Raw genomic sequence first — 16,823 nt, 5'->3', positions numbered from 1 at the left:
GCCAAGAGGAACAAAATCTACACTAAAACTAAAAGAGACATTTCAACAAACACATAAAGTGCAATAGAAGTAATCATTATTAAATGCAAGAATTAAAGGAATCTACAACTACAAAAACAAGAGATCAACAATAGAAAAGCAAAGAAGACACATTTAGTATGAATTACCTCTTATTGAATTGGAAGAATGTAGAAGGAATAATACTAGATCTACAACAAAATATAAGAACAACATAAAGAAAATTACAACAAAAGAATAGAGGAAGATGAATGTCACAACAAAGAATTGAAAGGTAGAAGTAGAAGAAAGAAAAGATTAAAACCTAGATCTAAGAACTAATTCTAATACTAATCCTAGAGAGAAGTGAGAGCTTCTCTCTCTAGAAACTACTTCTAACTACTAAACTTAAGCTAATGGTAACTAACTTGTGTTTCCCTCTTCATTCCTTGGGTTAAATAGCATCAGAAATGAGTTGGATTGGGCCCACAAGGCTTTAGAATTCGCTAGCCACGTTTTGCTTTAAGTGAACCAGGTGGCAGCAACGGCGCGTGCGCATACTATGCACGTGCGCGCCACCATACGTGTAGCAACTATGGCAAATCTTATATCGTTTCGAAGCCCCGGATGTTAGCTTTCTAACCTAACTGGAACCACATCATTTGGACATCTGTAGCTCAAGTTATAGTCGTTTAAGTGCGAAGAGGTCGGCTTGACAGCTTTCCGGTTCTTTCATTTCTTCATGAGTTCTCCAACTTTTCATGCTTCTTTCTTCATTTCCTTGATCCAATCTTTGCCTCCTAAACCTTAAATCACTAAACAAACATATCAAGGCATCTAATGGAATCAAGGTGAATTAAATTTATTTATTTTAAGACCTAAAAAGCATGTTTTCACTCTTAAGCACAATTAAAGGAGAATATACAAAACCATGCTATTTCAATGGATAAATGAGGGTAAAAGGTCATAAAATCTCTTAAAATCAATACAATATAAACCGTCAAAACGGGGTTTATCAGTTCACATGAAACCCAATTTGTATTCAGCCTCTTTTCCAAGATGGCTAAACACTAGGAATGAAAAACGAAATTCCTTCTAGCAAATCAAAGAGAAGATGAAGAGAAGAAGGAATTCACTATCAATTAATCCATCAAGTACAATAGGGCTCCCTTCCCCAATAAGAGAGAAGTTAGCTACTGATAGCTCAGTACAGAATGGAAGTTCAAAACTGGAAAATAAAGCTAGGTACAAAATAAAAACTCCAAGTCTCCAGAAGCTAAAAGTGTGTAAAAGTTCAAAAGTTCCTTCTCAATTCAAGTCACCACCTATTTATACAAGTGTTCTGTGAGTCTTCAGGTGTACTTGCATGATCTAAAAGTGGGCCCTTCTCATTTGCAATTAGTACCACCCATTTTGGCTGAACAATGTGCTTCCAGGAGAACGTAGCGTTACTTTGGAGAACGGAGCGTTCAAGCACCCACGCGTACGCGTGCTATACGCTTGCGAGTCCTTTGCATTTTGGTCCATCGACGCGTATGCGTCTCTCAGGCATATGCGTCTTTTGGCAGCGTTCATTAACTGAACGCTACGTTCGCGCCATGAACACTCCTCACGCGTGCGCGTCCTTTGCGCGTGCACGTGGATGGTAAAATGTCATTTCTACGCTCTAGCATCATGTACGCGTTTGCGCCAATCACCACTATCGTCACATCAACGCGTGCGCGTCATGCACGCGTGCGCGTCGGTGACCAAATTCAAATTCCAATTCTGAAAATATCACAGGCGTTCATTCAAAGTGAACGTAGCGTTCATTGCTTGTGAATGCTGATCCTCCTTCCACGCGTGCGCGCCATGCATGCGTATGCGTGGATCTCCAAAAGTGTCATCCTGCGCATAAGCACCTTGTACGCTTGCGCGTCACTTGTGAACGTAGCATTCATCCCATGAACATAGCGTTCTCATGTACTTCTTCCTTCTTTTTTTTCTTTTTCACCTGAAATTTTATCCAGAACTCATTTCAAAGCAATGTTCATAAATAAATCATATAGCTCATATAATTGCATCTTTAAATGAGATTTCACCAATTTTATGGTCCTTTTAAATAAGAGAAAGAGGTAAATGACGTAAGTCATCAATGATGACTAGAAATTCGATTAGTTTTTGTTAATTTTTATTATTTTGTTGGATTTTGGATCTTTTTTATTAAATTTTGGATCTATTTTGTGAAGGTTCTATTCCATTTTGTTAAATTTTATGTTGTGTATGTGTATGTGTATGTGTATGTGTTTGTATGTCTAATGTATGTTTTTCTTATTAATCCACATTGAGAATTTATATGTTAGAATTATGTTTGTATGGAGATTATTTCTTGTTGCTGAACTTATTATCTTAAAATTGCAAATCGAAATCCAAATTGCAATGCTTAAAATTGGATCGGATTAGATCGGATTTTCTAAAAAAAGTATCTAATTCAAATCGCACAGCATATAAAATAGGTGTTCGGATCATATGGCTTTTTGTCTGAAAACTAATCCAAATAGCACCGCAAACACCCTTACCTGTAAGGGATTTTGATGCCTAAGTTAGCAAAAGTTTAAGCAAGTTTTAAGTGAGATTGGTTTGAAAAAAAAATCATCTGAGTGTTAGAATATTTATAAAGTTATAGATTTGACTTACTCATTCCTTAGGGATGACTTCAGATGATCATGGGTGGTTATTCTCTTATAAAATGGAAAGTTATCACATGTTTGAGTTTGTTATCTCCTTAGTAGTAATAATCAAAGTTGTGGGTGGAATTTTTAGTTGCTTCCTAAGTCGGGTCGATTACAGTCTTACGGATCAAGAGGCCCGTATCCATGTGGGTCCAATCCATGTGGATGAGACCACATAGATTGGATTCATTACTATTGGACCGACCCTATGTGACGTAATTTTTAAATGTTACTCACTTTTTGTTTGGGTTATGGAACTGTTGTCTTCATGTCCAAGTATAAACATGTATTAAACAATATTTGAAGACCTTTCTTTTTCCTTAATTCAAAAGCATTTTTAATTGTCCTTATATATGCTTAAACTTAATCGTGTAGGTTAAAAGATGTGATTGATATAAGAGTAAAACCCCTTTCTGGCCCTGTTCACTTTCATTTTAGACAATCATACAACCTATCGATTGGAACATGACAACACGACCCCTATCCTTCATTTTCATTATACACGAGACCCACTATCAAATTCTCTGGCAAGTCTTGACAGAATTTGATGACATGTCACGTTGGACGCTATGACGTGGCTTCACTTCTCCTATGTGGACTATAACCATTCGATTAGAACAATTAAACCCTGCTGAATCATCAAAATGACGTTGTGTGGGGGGTGTAATGAAAAGTTTCTCTCAACAAACCCCAAAGAACTCTTACTCCATTCTCAGAATTACAGAAAACCCTAATGAATAGACACTTTTTCCTCCAAAATATTGGTGACGAAGATTTTCAGTGAGGTGATCGTGATGACACTATACGTAAGAAACAGAGCTACTAATGGAGGCTTTCACGGAGTACCAGTGGTGTGGTTGTCGCTTTCGTCGAGGTAACCTTTTTTAATTATTTTCTAAATTGTGTCCAGTGGTCCCATTTTTGTTGTCTCTTGTATATTTGTTTAATTACTTTAATGAAAAATACTATTTTAATCTATGATTAGGTCAGTAATTAGTTAATCTTTTTATTTAATTTTTTGTATGTAGGTGTCTTAAGAGGTTGTTCCTGTATTTCACCACAAAGGTTAGTTTGAAAATAACTCTAATGGCGTGATGTGCTACATGTATGGCAATGTGCACAGACTTTTTTCATTAGATATTGATCTTGACAATTTCATAGATTTGGAGCTAATGTTTAAGGGACTAGGGTATCCTAGTTATAGATAGAAGGGATCCATACCAATCTCAAATCCAGCAACAAATTGAAAAGATTCCAATCTCACAGTATGCTTCTGCTATAGAGGTTTGCACATTTTTTATGTTTATTTGTAATGTAATATATAAATACTCAAATTTTTTAAATTTGTTATTGGGTAATATTGTAGGGACTTAATATTAATCCTCTAGTTTCAATAGCCCCCAATCCAACTCCCTTGACTTAGTCTACCTAAAATAGGATGAAAGCTCCCATCATCAATCCTCTAGCACCTCCAGCTCCAGCTCAACAAGCCAATCCCTCGCCTATCTGTCCACCAACTCTAAACACTGCTTCTCCATCAATAATAGAAAAATTTATGAATGGCACTAGACCAGATCGCTTCAAGTTTATGCAACATTAGGCCAGAATGTCCCTCTTGGGTTCATGACTACATATGACTTTAGGCCACCAAGGCAGACCTCAAAAGCATGTTAAAGAAGCTTTTACTATTAGCAAGATGTTTGGTGTAGTATATAATATATCTAGTTGGTGTATGAACTTATCATATGATTCTACTTTTGTGTATTTTGTGTTTGTCTTTTGATATGCATATGGATGCATTAGGTACTGACATAGTTGGTTATGGTATTTTGGATGGATAATAGTTTACTAATGAATGAAGTTGTTACTTAGTTGGCTTGGTATTTGTTGTATGAAATTGACAAATTAATAAATTCTTATTATAGTTATTTATTGTTATATTAATCTCTTCACAAAGCATATGAGCAAAATCAAATCAAAAGTTAAATCCATGCATATGAAAAGAGGTTCAAAATACATAACTAGGCATTTAGTCATAGTTTTTTTCACATAGCACATCAACTTACTAGAATACACCAAACATAACTAATACAAATGCAGATAACAGAAATATCAAAATAACACATCTTCAAAAGCTCATTTTCTAGCTTCTTTGTTGTTTTTTGGCTACATTACTCCAACTTTTGCTCTACTTTTTCCATTTTGTCTTCCAGCATTATCACCTTTTCATCAAAATCACCCATTTGCATCATCACTTTATCTCCAACATCATCCTTTTGCATATTTTCATACTTGATTGAAATTAAATCATCAAGCCATACGAAAAACTTGCAGCGTTGATCACTCTAAAATTAAAATTTATTATATCAGTGCAATCTAAATTTTGTAAATTAGTCAGTTGCATAGTTGTAAACATCAAGCAGCAATGGAATAAATTGGACTCTGAAATAGTAGTACTTAAAGCATACTAAAATTAATAAAATGGAAATCCACTTATATGATAGTAGCAGCAATCAAGAAAAATTCTCTTTGAGTTCTTCGTTGTCCCTGATTCTTGCAGCACAGCATACGCTTCACATTCATGTCTAGGGTGCTCAAATTTTCTCCTCTTACTACTTGCACTTGCCATGGTGATCGAACCCATGAGATTCGCACTCTTCCTACCTCCAAGACGTCACTGAGATGTTGAAGACAGCGCTGCATCACTCATGATTTCCTTCTTTTCCTAAGGTTAACTTCTTCTATTAGGTCTAGTAATAGAACCTTTCCCCACGCGATATTGTTTTGATGATTCGACAGGGGTTTAATTATCCTAATTGAATGACTATAATCCACGTAAGAGAAGTGATGCCACGTTATAGAGCCCAACGTGGCATGTTATCCAATTCTATCAATACTTGCTAGAGAATTTAGCAGAGAGGCTCATGTGTCTAACGAAAATAAAGGGTAGAGATCAGATTATTATTTTTCAATTAATAGAGTGCGAGTTATCTAAAATAAAAATACACAGGAGTCGAAAAAAGATTTTACTCTTAATATAAACCAATTTGAAAAGTATATTTATTTTTCTTAGAAAAAAATTCAAATTAAAATTATATCAATACTATCAATTAAATTAAATTAACAAATGTGTCAAATATCCTGAAAAATGTCACCTTTTACATTAATGAATAAGACAAGAATATATTTATAAAAAAATAATAGTTCTATTTTCTATAATTATTAGAACTGGATCGAACCAGTTGGTCCGACCAAAAAATCAATGTTCAATTTAAAAATCAAACAGTTTCTGCGATTAATCCAGTCAACGATGGTTAAACCCATTAAAAACCAGACAGATCAACTTGAACCGATGCAATACGGGAGCATGACCCACAAATCTTCACATACTCACTGAGCATTATATGTAACACGAACCGTGAACTTTATGTTAAATTGTAACTCTCTTGCCACTAAGTCTGACATACTCATTTTATTGTAGGCTAATAATAGAATATAGAGTAAATGCCATTTCCGATCCCTAACTATTTGCCTGATGGACTTCCCACCTCCTAAAAAATCTGAAAACCCAAATCGGTCCCTATCTACTTTGATATATGTACGTTCCAGTTAAGGGACCGATTTAGATTTTTAAACTTTTTAGGGGGTGAAAAATCCATCGAACAAATAGTTAAAAATTGAAAAGGAAATTTACTCTAAAATATATAATAACCAAGTTTACATAAATAATGCTCCAAACATACAACTTTACACTAATTCATGTAACTGAGATTTTATTAGAATAACTTTAACCTCACATATTTACTTTTGTAATTTAACTTATATATGTTTATGTCTCTTTTAAAATTTTGATTGGTTCTTATTTTTTATCAATAAATTATTTTTACTTTTAATTTTATCTATATGTAATTTTTTTAAGATTAGACCCATTAAATTAAAGGCTAATAATTTATATAAATTATATATATCACATTAAAGAAAAAAATTATATATAATTATTTAAATTTAAATAATATAAAATATTAAATACTAATTTTTATTTTTTAATAAATATTATATTATATTATAATTTTATATATTTATTTAATTTTTTGCAGACTACAGGTAATGTTTTTAATGCCTTGCACATTTGGCCACTACCACTAAGAATATATATGTTGCCTTAGTGGGGGACCTTATAAAGTGAAATTCATGGTGGGATTATTTGAATTATTGTGGACAATTTCGTCCCCAGTCACTCTAAAGTTGTATTGTTTTCGGAGAATGATTGAATCCATTATTAATATTATTGATGTTGCCAATGACTATAATTTACAGGTAAGAAAGAACAAAGCGATGGTTGAAGCTATGACAAAGAGAGGAAAAATATTAGTAAAGAAAAGGAAAGAGCTCAGAAGTGCCACTTTTCGTCGGAAGATTCAGACGATGGTGACAGACCCAGCCATCACAGTTGACACAAGACTCGTCACAGCTCTCTTAGAAGTGCACCAGCCGGGAATCGAACCTGGGTCTGTACCGTGGCAGGGTACTATTCTACCACTAGACCACTGGTGCTTTGATGCTGCAGTTATCTGATTTATTTTAAATATACTTTTACTAATTTGGTTGACATATTGTAAAGTAAAATATGTTGATATATACATGTAATTCTCATTTAGATAATGGCACGTATGACTTTCTATGATTTATTACCTACTAATATTTTTCCTTGTAATAATACTATGGGAGCATTTGTTTTTATTGTTATTTATTTGTTTTATTACTATTGTTTTCGTTAAACCGGAGTCGAACATTTAACATGAAGTCAAAAAAGAATCTTTCATTAAAATTTGTTACGACATCGTAACAACTTCATAGTTTAATAAACAAATTTTGTATAAAATAAAAGAAGAATTTGGGGGTAACACATTTTGGAGTATTTAAATTACAAAAATGAAAATGATAAAATATATGCATTTTTTCTTTTAAATCACATTTAGAAACACATTTTTCAAAGTGAGCCCACTCTTATAAATATTTAAATCTTCAGGTTAAAAACTCTTAAAATGCCTTTGTAATATCAAGTATATGAAACTTAGAATTATAATTATTACAAATCATACATGTTAATAAGGCAAAAAAAAAATGGTATCTATTGAAACTAAAACACTATGCATTTCAAAATGCAGCCTTAATTGATTGTCCTTTATAGTTTTCCAGGCCTGCAATTTTAGCAGCTTCAACTCATATAATTAGATGTATTTCGATTAATCATGGATCATCCTTATTATTAATTACGAGTCTTCTTTAGTCTGGAGAAATGGTAGACTCAACTCAACCAAGGGCGATAATCTATAAGGGTACTCTCCGGAGAAGTCCCTTCTCTTTTTTTTTTTTTCTTTCTTTTTTTTCCCAATTAATGTGTTACAATAAAAAGTTCCTTAGAAATAATATACAACTTATATCCAACCAAATAATCCAAAAAATGGTACTTATTTTTCTAATTTTCCTGCTGAATTTGCCTGAACAAAAAATGGAAGCCAACATCTACAAAAAAAATTATCATTATGAGCTACACAACATAACAAAAGCTACATCGCTACACAACAGGATGAAAACCAGGAATATTATCAATGAGCTACATATGATAGAAACTACCAACTATTGTTTCTGGGGTCATCATCAAGGCTATTTGAATGGCCATGGACTCCACCAAGGATAATGTTGTCATAAAGAAAAACATCACATCTAATGGTCAAACTCGGAACTATATTCTCAATTTGAAGAAACATGAGAGGAAAAAATAAAATAAAATAAAGGAACCAATACACATTGCTACTTTAAAGAACAGAAATCATTTTCATATGCACAAAGGTCATTTAATCTGTTTCTAATTTTACACTTGAATCATGGATAGGGGTTTAGACAGGACAACTACCGCAGTACCTTTTCTTAGTGAGAACAGACTATTATAAATCAAATAAGAAATAACATTACTTTTTCTTCCAAAAGCAGCACCAAGATCAATGCATTTACTTGCAATTTTCTTCCTCTAGCCCTCTATCAAACTAGTCTACAATTGATCAAACTCCTCTATTAACCCTTCTTTTTACATAACAAATCCTTCGTCGCTCTAATTGTTCTGCAACCTTTTTCTTTTTGATACGTTAATTCCTGATCTTACACCAGTATCATGCAAAACCACCAAATCCAAGAAATTAGATCTAGGAGGAATTAAGTAACAAAAACCACACACCGCAATTATGCTGACTAGACAGAATTCATTACATTCCAATCTCTCATTCATAAATAATGAAAATTATATCTCAGCTCAGTAGAATATTTTTATTGTCATAAATGATCTCTCCCAAGAAACCACATTAATGTCTGTAATTGCATCTCTAACAGGCCCCCTCCCGCAGGAGGCCAATGTGGATAATGCACAAACCAACACCACCTGCTAAATTAAGAGTGACAATAACTGAATACAAGACCACTTGGTCATAAAAGTTGAGAATATGTCATGAACCATCTCTCTCAAAAGCTTAAGCTATTAAATCAGAAGACATGAATGGCTTGCATTGTTTCCCTAACTCAACATGGCAGATTTAGGAGTTTTGTGCACTACTGGTATGCTATGACTTACCTCTTCTCACTTTGGGTAAAGCATATGAAATCTTGAAGACTCTACTTCATTGTAGAACAAGCAAGGTCATGCATAAAATCATGGGCAAACACACAAATACCCCCAAACAAAAGTAAATTTATTACACTAATTGCAACTGACAGAAAACCATGTGTGGAATTCCATTCCGATATCTAAAATTTTGTGGGTTTATACTTTAAAACTACAAACAACAAAACTATAAACTCAGCTTCAGGAACATCACCCGATATCTACATCCCTAAATAATCCAGAATAAAAACAGGAGTGGAGATCAAAAAAAAAAGTAAGCAGAATGTACACGCAGTTTTATACAAAAAGACCAACTACAGCAAGAAAAAGGGGAATGAGGGTGTCACAACACCCAATCTAGTTTAACTTTAACCTAGTTTGTTAGCATCTAAGGCTAGTCTCAGCATTTCTCACTTATTCAGTACTCTCACTTCTATGTATTGGACAATCTCTGGAAGAGACCCAGAGTTAAGGGAAGCTATCTTCATTTTTGAGATGCATGCACATTGTTCATACTTCTTAGTTCTTACAAAATCGGCTTCCCTTGGTTGCACCTGTTGTAAGGTAGGCAAATCATAATTGTTTCCATGTATTGACCATTACGGTTAATGATATTACATATTCACCATCCTTCACTGGCACTCAGTGGGAAAGTGGAGGAAAGTCATCTTCATTCTTCAAATGATAAGCTCCCACGTCAATCCTGAATCCCAAACCATAGACACCCCCTTAAAGGAGAGGAAAACTAGGAGCACAAACTATGAACATGTAATGGTCTAAGCATTAAAATATGCCAGTGGTTTAACATCATTTGTGATCTCTGTACCAATGAATAAGTATCAACAGAGATGTTATATTACCTTTTGTTATCAACTGCAGATAATGAGTCAGAACTCTCCTCTGACACGACCCCTGTGCTGGGAGCAGAGCCCTTAGTAGTAGAAATGCTTGATTCATGGAGATTGCTAACTTCAATTCTTGGTGGTCCACGATGCTGAGGGCTTACAGTACCAGACTCATGCTTTTCAGACGTGTGAGGGAAACCGTTAGAATGACGTGGTCCCCATATGGCAGGTTGGCTGAAATACGTTTCTGATGATCTGGACTTAGCACTGCCAAGAGGAGGATATACTTCAAGAGGATGTTCAAAACTTCCCTCCACAGACAAATTCAACTCTTGTAGAGTAGGAATGAAGCCATTGTTACGACTATGTGCATGTCTATGTTGTTGCCCATGAGCACCAGATGCTTGGCTCCGTCCCCTTCCTGACATTGGCCTGTTATCCCTATATGGACGAGATGACTGCAAAATTATGAGCTTTATAGTTAGAACATTACTGAAAATATCATCTATATACCTAAATAGTTCAGGTGTGCATTACCATATTAGGGAAGTATGCGCCTGTTCCTCGGAGTTTTCTCTTCTCTTCTGAACCAAAAGGGGGGATCGGTAGAGTAGCATGATTAACAAGGTAAACTGGTCCAAGAACACCATTTGAATTTGCCTGTGAATGAATGCTTTGATTAATCTGAAGACACTGCCTAACAGTTTCCCAAGGATTCCTATTCTGTAACTTTGGAGACCTAGGAGGACTAGGCACCACAAGAGGAGAGACAGTATAACCATTGCACATCTGACCATATTGTAGATTCCTAATGTTACTTTCATAATCCCCAGCCAGGTCCAATAGGGATTTTGTAGCTTCAGTACCCCAAGATACAGTAGTAGTGTAACTATCACTATGAGGAAAATTATTTTCAAAGACATCAACTGCATTTCTCGAATCAACTAGCCCATAAGACGCCACACTATTTTCATCAAGATTTGACCTAGAGTTGTTCTCCATAACATGCTTCTCTTTCTCTTCATCAATCAGAGAATTAACTGTTGTTTCATTAGAAGCAATCCCATTTGAAAAATATGATGCATCATTACTGCTTGCAAGATCCAAGCCTCCTATTGTTGCAACATCCTTAGAATCTTCAACTAGTTTATAAATTGGATCTGCATTTTCATCCCCAGATGAGTCAACTGATGGCCCTGCCAAAGAGGAGAAAACTTTTACTCCATTCCTTTCTCTTTCATTTTTAGTTTCACAATTATGTTGATTTCCAGGTAAACTTTCCACTTTGGATCCGGTAGAAACAAAGAAAGATGTCTTGTCTTCAGAGCACACTGCAGCCTCTGATGTTCCTGAGAAGTCAAAATCTCTAGGACTACAACCAAGACTCGGAGTTCGCATGTCATTCCCATGATTGCATCCATGCCTATCCAATGTGTTTGCAAAGAACCTATTAAGCTCATCTGCTATTCTATCTTCTGGTAGCATAAGAATCCAGCCAAGCTTTCGGGCACCATACTTAAAAGCACTGCGTATTCGATAGAAATTACCTGAAAAAGAAGAAAATAAACATTGTTCTAATGAGAGAGTACTAGACTATTAAAAAAATAATGGACTAATACACAAACGCAAGACACCTACAACTATTTATTATGCCACACTCGAGATCCATAATGGATTGTACATAAACAGAATCTAAGAACACATAGCGGCAACAGTGATGTGGTAGTGATGTGGTACAGTAGCAGGTTAATATCAAGTTGTGTCTGTTTGCTCATATATTTCTTCTGACACACTAGAAAACCAGGACTGTTGAGCATTGGAACCTTGAAAGCAATGAACCTTGACAATACATCTGCTACTTGGGGCTTTTACTAATTACTATATGTCAATCAAATCCTAATAATTTTTGCACTCATCTCTATTGTCTTTCACAAATCACTCACTGGTCCACAAGTTCTTTTTTTCTATCTGGATGACAAAATGCCTCCCCATGAAATAGTGTCCCCACTTCATCAATTAGAGGGCCCAAATAAGGGCTTTGACATAGTGAAATAAAGATTGATCAATGCAAGAGTCAGGCCACTAATCTCTCCCACCACACGAACATTACCAATGCCCACATCTGGTCCAGAACCCACCCACCCCCCCCCCTTCTCCTCCTGCTCCCAGGTAAAAAAAAAACAAAAAAAAAACAAAAAAAAACAAAACTCATCATTCATATTCTCAATCACCAGACAGTCATTCAAGTACTCCTTCCAGTCTCCATTTACCAAAATCAAGGCTCCCTGAATACAGTTTTTGACCACTAAGGAATAGGTACTTGAATAAACTTTGACAAATATGGAATAGGTACTGGAATAAACTAATATTGATTTAGAAATAGAGACCTCAACAGTATTTGGAATGTCAGATTATGAAGTATATCACCACTCAAAGTAACAACCAGAAAAGGGAACCTATGGACTCAGACCTCAGTCATCTCACCACAATTTGTTCATCCTTCCCCACCTGCCCTCTCCCCTTTTTTCCCCCTTTTCCTTCCATTTCTCATGAGAAGATATGCAATAATAATATTCTCCATTCAAAGCCCACCAGTTGCTCCTTCCTATCAAAGAAATAGTCATTCCAATCATCTTTCCAATTTCTCCCACAAACTCATGTAGATTATTGATCCCCATATTTGGTCCAAATACACACTGCCCTCCCTCAAGCTCGTCATTTCTCTCCTCAACAACATACTCTCTCCATTGACTCCCACCACCATATGCAAGTTTTTCATACCTAGATTTGATGCAGATCATTCTCCAATCTTTCTCTGGTCATCCACATATCCTCGCACAACCATGGGTTACAAAAATCATATCCCCATTTATAGAAGGACTTTATATCATCAAGTAACTGCTGCGCCTGCTTTATATGCAACTGATCTACTATCTAATATTTAAACTTCAACAAAAGAAGATGAACGACCATTCAGTACAGAACATTTCAATCAAAGGTGTCTTTTAAAAGGCACAACAACATATTAAAACTGGAAAAGAATTTATATCAGAACAGAGCATAATGGCATATAAAACTAATGGGATATTCACTTCAACCTTTATTGACACTGCGACCAAGGTTGTTGTTTTCCTTTAGTGGATCAATGATGTTAAGATGTTTCTGAGGAAATGCACGAAAATTTAAATCAGGTCCCCTTGAAGGTACTGAGAATGATTCCACACAGGTTTTGATGAACTCCTCAGTCAGCAGAGTGTCTCCTCCATTTTCTGCCACCTCAGCTTCACACAACAGAGTCAGAAAACAACCTAAAAATACTATATCATTCAAAAACAAAAAGAGGGGGAATTTCATACCAACTATATTAGGCAGAGAAGATTTTCCAACTGGTCCCTTCAAACTAACACAATAATTATCCCAGTCGAATTTGCTGAAGTAGTCCAAAAATCTATAGAGAACCTGGATCGAAGGGCAAAGTGCAGCTCACTTAAAGAATGCATAGTCAGCATCAAGGGATGCAGATTTTCTCTCCTTTCTTTTCCTCATTAAAATGACCCAAATAGATTTGATGGAGAACTTACCGCTAGTGGACCATCTAAGGATACATGAAACTGATGGAAAATATACAGAACAAGTGTTTCCAGAGCATATGTTGATATCAAGCCATGATGAGCACCCAGAATACGACTCTCATAGTAGCACCAAGCTTTTATCAGTATAATGCTACGTTTGAAGAGATGATCCTTGCCAACAAGTCGATCAACCTAATTACGTAATGGAATTGTATAAGCATAATACAGTAAACATTGCACGTGTGGACACAGTACAGTACAAAAACAATAATGACAGACTACAATGTCTGCATGCATACAAGTTCTCCAAAGAATATAATACATAATACTTGCTTCTGTAGCCTTGATAATTGAATAAAATAAAGAAACTAAAAGATTGAGTTGAATCATCCTGCTTTCAAAATGTTGGCCAAAGTACATATGAACATGTTTCGTCACAGAACTTTTCATGATTCAAGTGGAGAATTGCCACATTAAGGGTACCTTTTCAAGAAAACATAACGTACTGAGTCCTCCTAATTGATTGAAAGAGATGTCTACAACAATATTCTGTACAATGCATTTGATAAGCTTAACCTGCATTAAGAAAAGGGGAGAAAAGGCACTTCAATATAAGGACCAACACTTTTTCTGTCCACACCGTACAGTGAAAACATATCAGATTTAAATTAACCAGAGTGACCATCATTCGCCCCAGATTCTATGCAAGGCTACCAACACAAAATTCACTACCTTTACAAAGATGGAAGAAACACAATGGTGATGGGTGAAAAAGTTTATGTGGCTTACTGAGCATAAAACGCAAATAGAACAGTCTTAACAGAGCTTGCTTTGAAAAACTGACCAAAACACAAACATAACACTATAAACAGCCTGTTTTGAAAAGGAGGAATCATAAGGTAAGGGAAGAGAGGCAATCATGAATCATCTAAACATGTGAAAAGTTTCAATAGAGATCAAGACTAAAAAGAGAGGGTCAATTCCATCCTAGAGAGAAAAGAAGTAATTCCTTTCCAAATGGAAAATTAAAGAAAATGCAGATTCAGCATTCAGGCTTATAATAACTCTGGAATTATAATTTTACGGTGGTCATTTGACACACAATGCTTGCAAACAGAACTGTATTCAATTTCCAATAAGGTGCCAAGAAGGAAGAAAAAACCTCTGCATCAATGAAACGAACATCCTTCACTTCATATTCAGCAGCTTCATTGATTTCCTCTCCTCGTAGAACAGTGTGAACATCCGACACTAAGCCATCCTCAATATTTTGACAACTGAGTGCAGTCAAATCAATATCTCCATCTGGAAGATATGTTTTTAAAGGAACTGACCCATATGGAAAGACCTGCAACAAAAGAAAGAGTATTTTAAATTTTAAGGTGAGCAGGCAAAGATGCATATATATATATTGACTGAATCCATCCATGTCATCATTTAGTAGATTAAAATTACAGTGCACTATGCATCCTGTTTGTTTAAATATAATACAACCTCACTATTGCAAATTATTCAAATATGAGATTACAACCCCTAAGTGATAATCCATTAAAACGAATCAGAAAATTCAAAATTGCACTTCGTTAACAGCACATATACATACTATTAAGCTAAACATATATATCCAGAAAAGGGTAATTCTTATAGAATGATTATACACTTAGACCAAAATCAGGAATAGATACCCTGACCTGATCCCGGATTTATTCATTTCCACCACTATCCTAAGGTTCTGCCCTGCGATTCTATTAGCCATAAAAACTCAACCAACCAAACAACCATACTCCATATCCTTCATTCCTTCTGCACTTAGCTCCCATAAACACGACTCAAGCTACAGGACACTCAGCTTGACTGGTAACTAGCGGGTTTTCCTACCTCCCAATCAAGTGCCATTAGACAGGAACCCCCTCAACACATTCCTAAAGCTAAAAAGTAAAAACAGCAATCACCAACGTGCCATGCATAATCCACAGGCAAAAAAGCACCGTTCAGTGAACACAAACAAAAACCCAACAACAACACTACATAACACAACAATCCAAACTCCCAATTGATGTGCCAAACACCATATACACACACACTTGAAATTGCTCAGCAAACTATAACAGAATCGTCACAACACAAAACACAACAATATAACGCCAAAACCTCCAAAAACATCCAAGATCACAAAAAGAAAAGCATCGAATTCAAACAAAAGCTACATGAAGTAAAGCACAATTATGAATCGAAAATTCAATGAGCAAACACAAAAATAAAATAAAATAACACCTCACACCGAGCGCCATATCGAATCAGCCTCTGCACGTAATCAACAACCTCGCGGCGCTTCCGGTCAGCACCGAGCGTCGGCCTAATCCGGCGGAGAATCGCGGAGGTGGTGGCCTCGGCGGCTGACCATGCGTCTGCAGCGACGGAGCTCGGATCGGGGTTTGACAACGGCAGCGGCGGCGACGGCGGCGACGAGGCGCAGGGGCGATCCTCCCCGAAAACGACGCCGTTCACATGAAGATCGCCCATGACAAAACGACAGCGCCGTTAACCCCTAACGGTTTAAAAAAAAAAGGAAAAATCCAGAAGACCAAAAAAAAATTGAAACGGCGAAATAAGCTTCCGAGAGCTCCGAACCCGAAATGGGGAGGCGAATTCGGGTACCCGATAACCCGAAACGGGTTTTGCGAACCCTCTGGGACGGAATTAAAAGGGGGAAGAGTGTGTTTGAGGTGAATCTAGCGACAGTGGGGGCATTAAGGGGAAATCATGAAATTGGGAAGAGGAAATGGGAGAGAGGGATTTTGAGGGAAAATGGGGGTGGAAATTCGATTCTATCTGGGGAAGAATATTGAAGGGGAGAAAGCATTAAGGCCAAAAACCGAAAAAGGGAGAAAAGAAAATAAAATAAAATAAAATAAAATGTAAAGGGGAAGAGGGTAGAGGGTAGAGGGTAGAGGGAAGAGGGGAAATAGAAAGTAGGGCTCTTTAGTTGAAGCGAGGAGAGGATTAGAGGAACTTGAACCAAGTCAAGCAGTTGGTCTCTTCT

The 16,823-nt window shown here is 36.0% G+C and overlaps 1 protein-coding gene and 2 non-coding genes across 6 annotated transcripts; all 3 read right to left on the bottom strand.

Annotated features, from left to right (window-relative positions):
- Positions 1-7,094: 7,094 nt before the first annotated feature.
- Positions 7,095-7,182, bottom strand: LOC112704342 (small nucleolar RNA snoR114). The gene has a single exon (XR_003154973.1). It is a non-coding gene; the product is annotated as a small nucleolar RNA snoR114 (small nucleolar RNA).
- Positions 7,183-7,191: 9 nt separating this feature from the next.
- Positions 7,192-7,262, bottom strand: TRNAG-GCC (transfer RNA glycine (anticodon GCC)). Its single transcript has one exon. It is a non-coding gene; the product is annotated as a tRNA-Gly (tRNA).
- Positions 7,263-9,470: 2,208 nt separating this feature from the next.
- Positions 9,471-16,823, bottom strand: LOC112702680 (uncharacterized). 4 transcript variants are annotated; one of them, XM_025753813.3, is made up of 9 exons: positions 16,055-16,823; positions 14,943-15,128; positions 14,264-14,356; positions 13,790-13,972; positions 13,565-13,667; positions 13,307-13,489; positions 10,746-11,755; positions 10,224-10,666; positions 9,471-10,066 (listed from the first exon to the last, which is right to left on the bottom strand). In XM_025753813.3, exons 1-9 carry the CDS (start codon positions 16,301-16,303, stop codon positions 10,006-10,008), a joined length of 2,511 nt encoding a protein of 836 aa, XP_025609598.1. In that variant the 5' UTR covers positions 16,304-16,823; the 3' UTR covers positions 9,471-10,005. The 4 variants fall into 4 exon arrangements, with proteins under 4 accessions (XP_025609598.1, XP_025609602.1, XP_072055340.1 ...); XM_025753817.3 differs by having other exon boundaries at positions 9,471-10,121; positions 16,055-16,809; XM_072199239.1 differs by having other exon boundaries at positions 9,471-10,121; positions 13,307-13,477; positions 16,055-16,809.

Source organism: Arachis hypogaea, chromosome 7 (genome assembly GCF_003086295.3).
Source record: "Arachis hypogaea cultivar Tifrunner chromosome 7, arahy.Tifrunner.gnm2.J5K5, whole genome shotgun sequence".
Classification (NCBI taxonomy): Eukaryota; Viridiplantae; Streptophyta; class Magnoliopsida; order Fabales; family Fabaceae; genus Arachis; species Arachis hypogaea.
The sequence above is the reverse complement of the archived record's forward strand: the minus strand, read 5'-3'. Positions and strand labels throughout refer to the sequence as shown.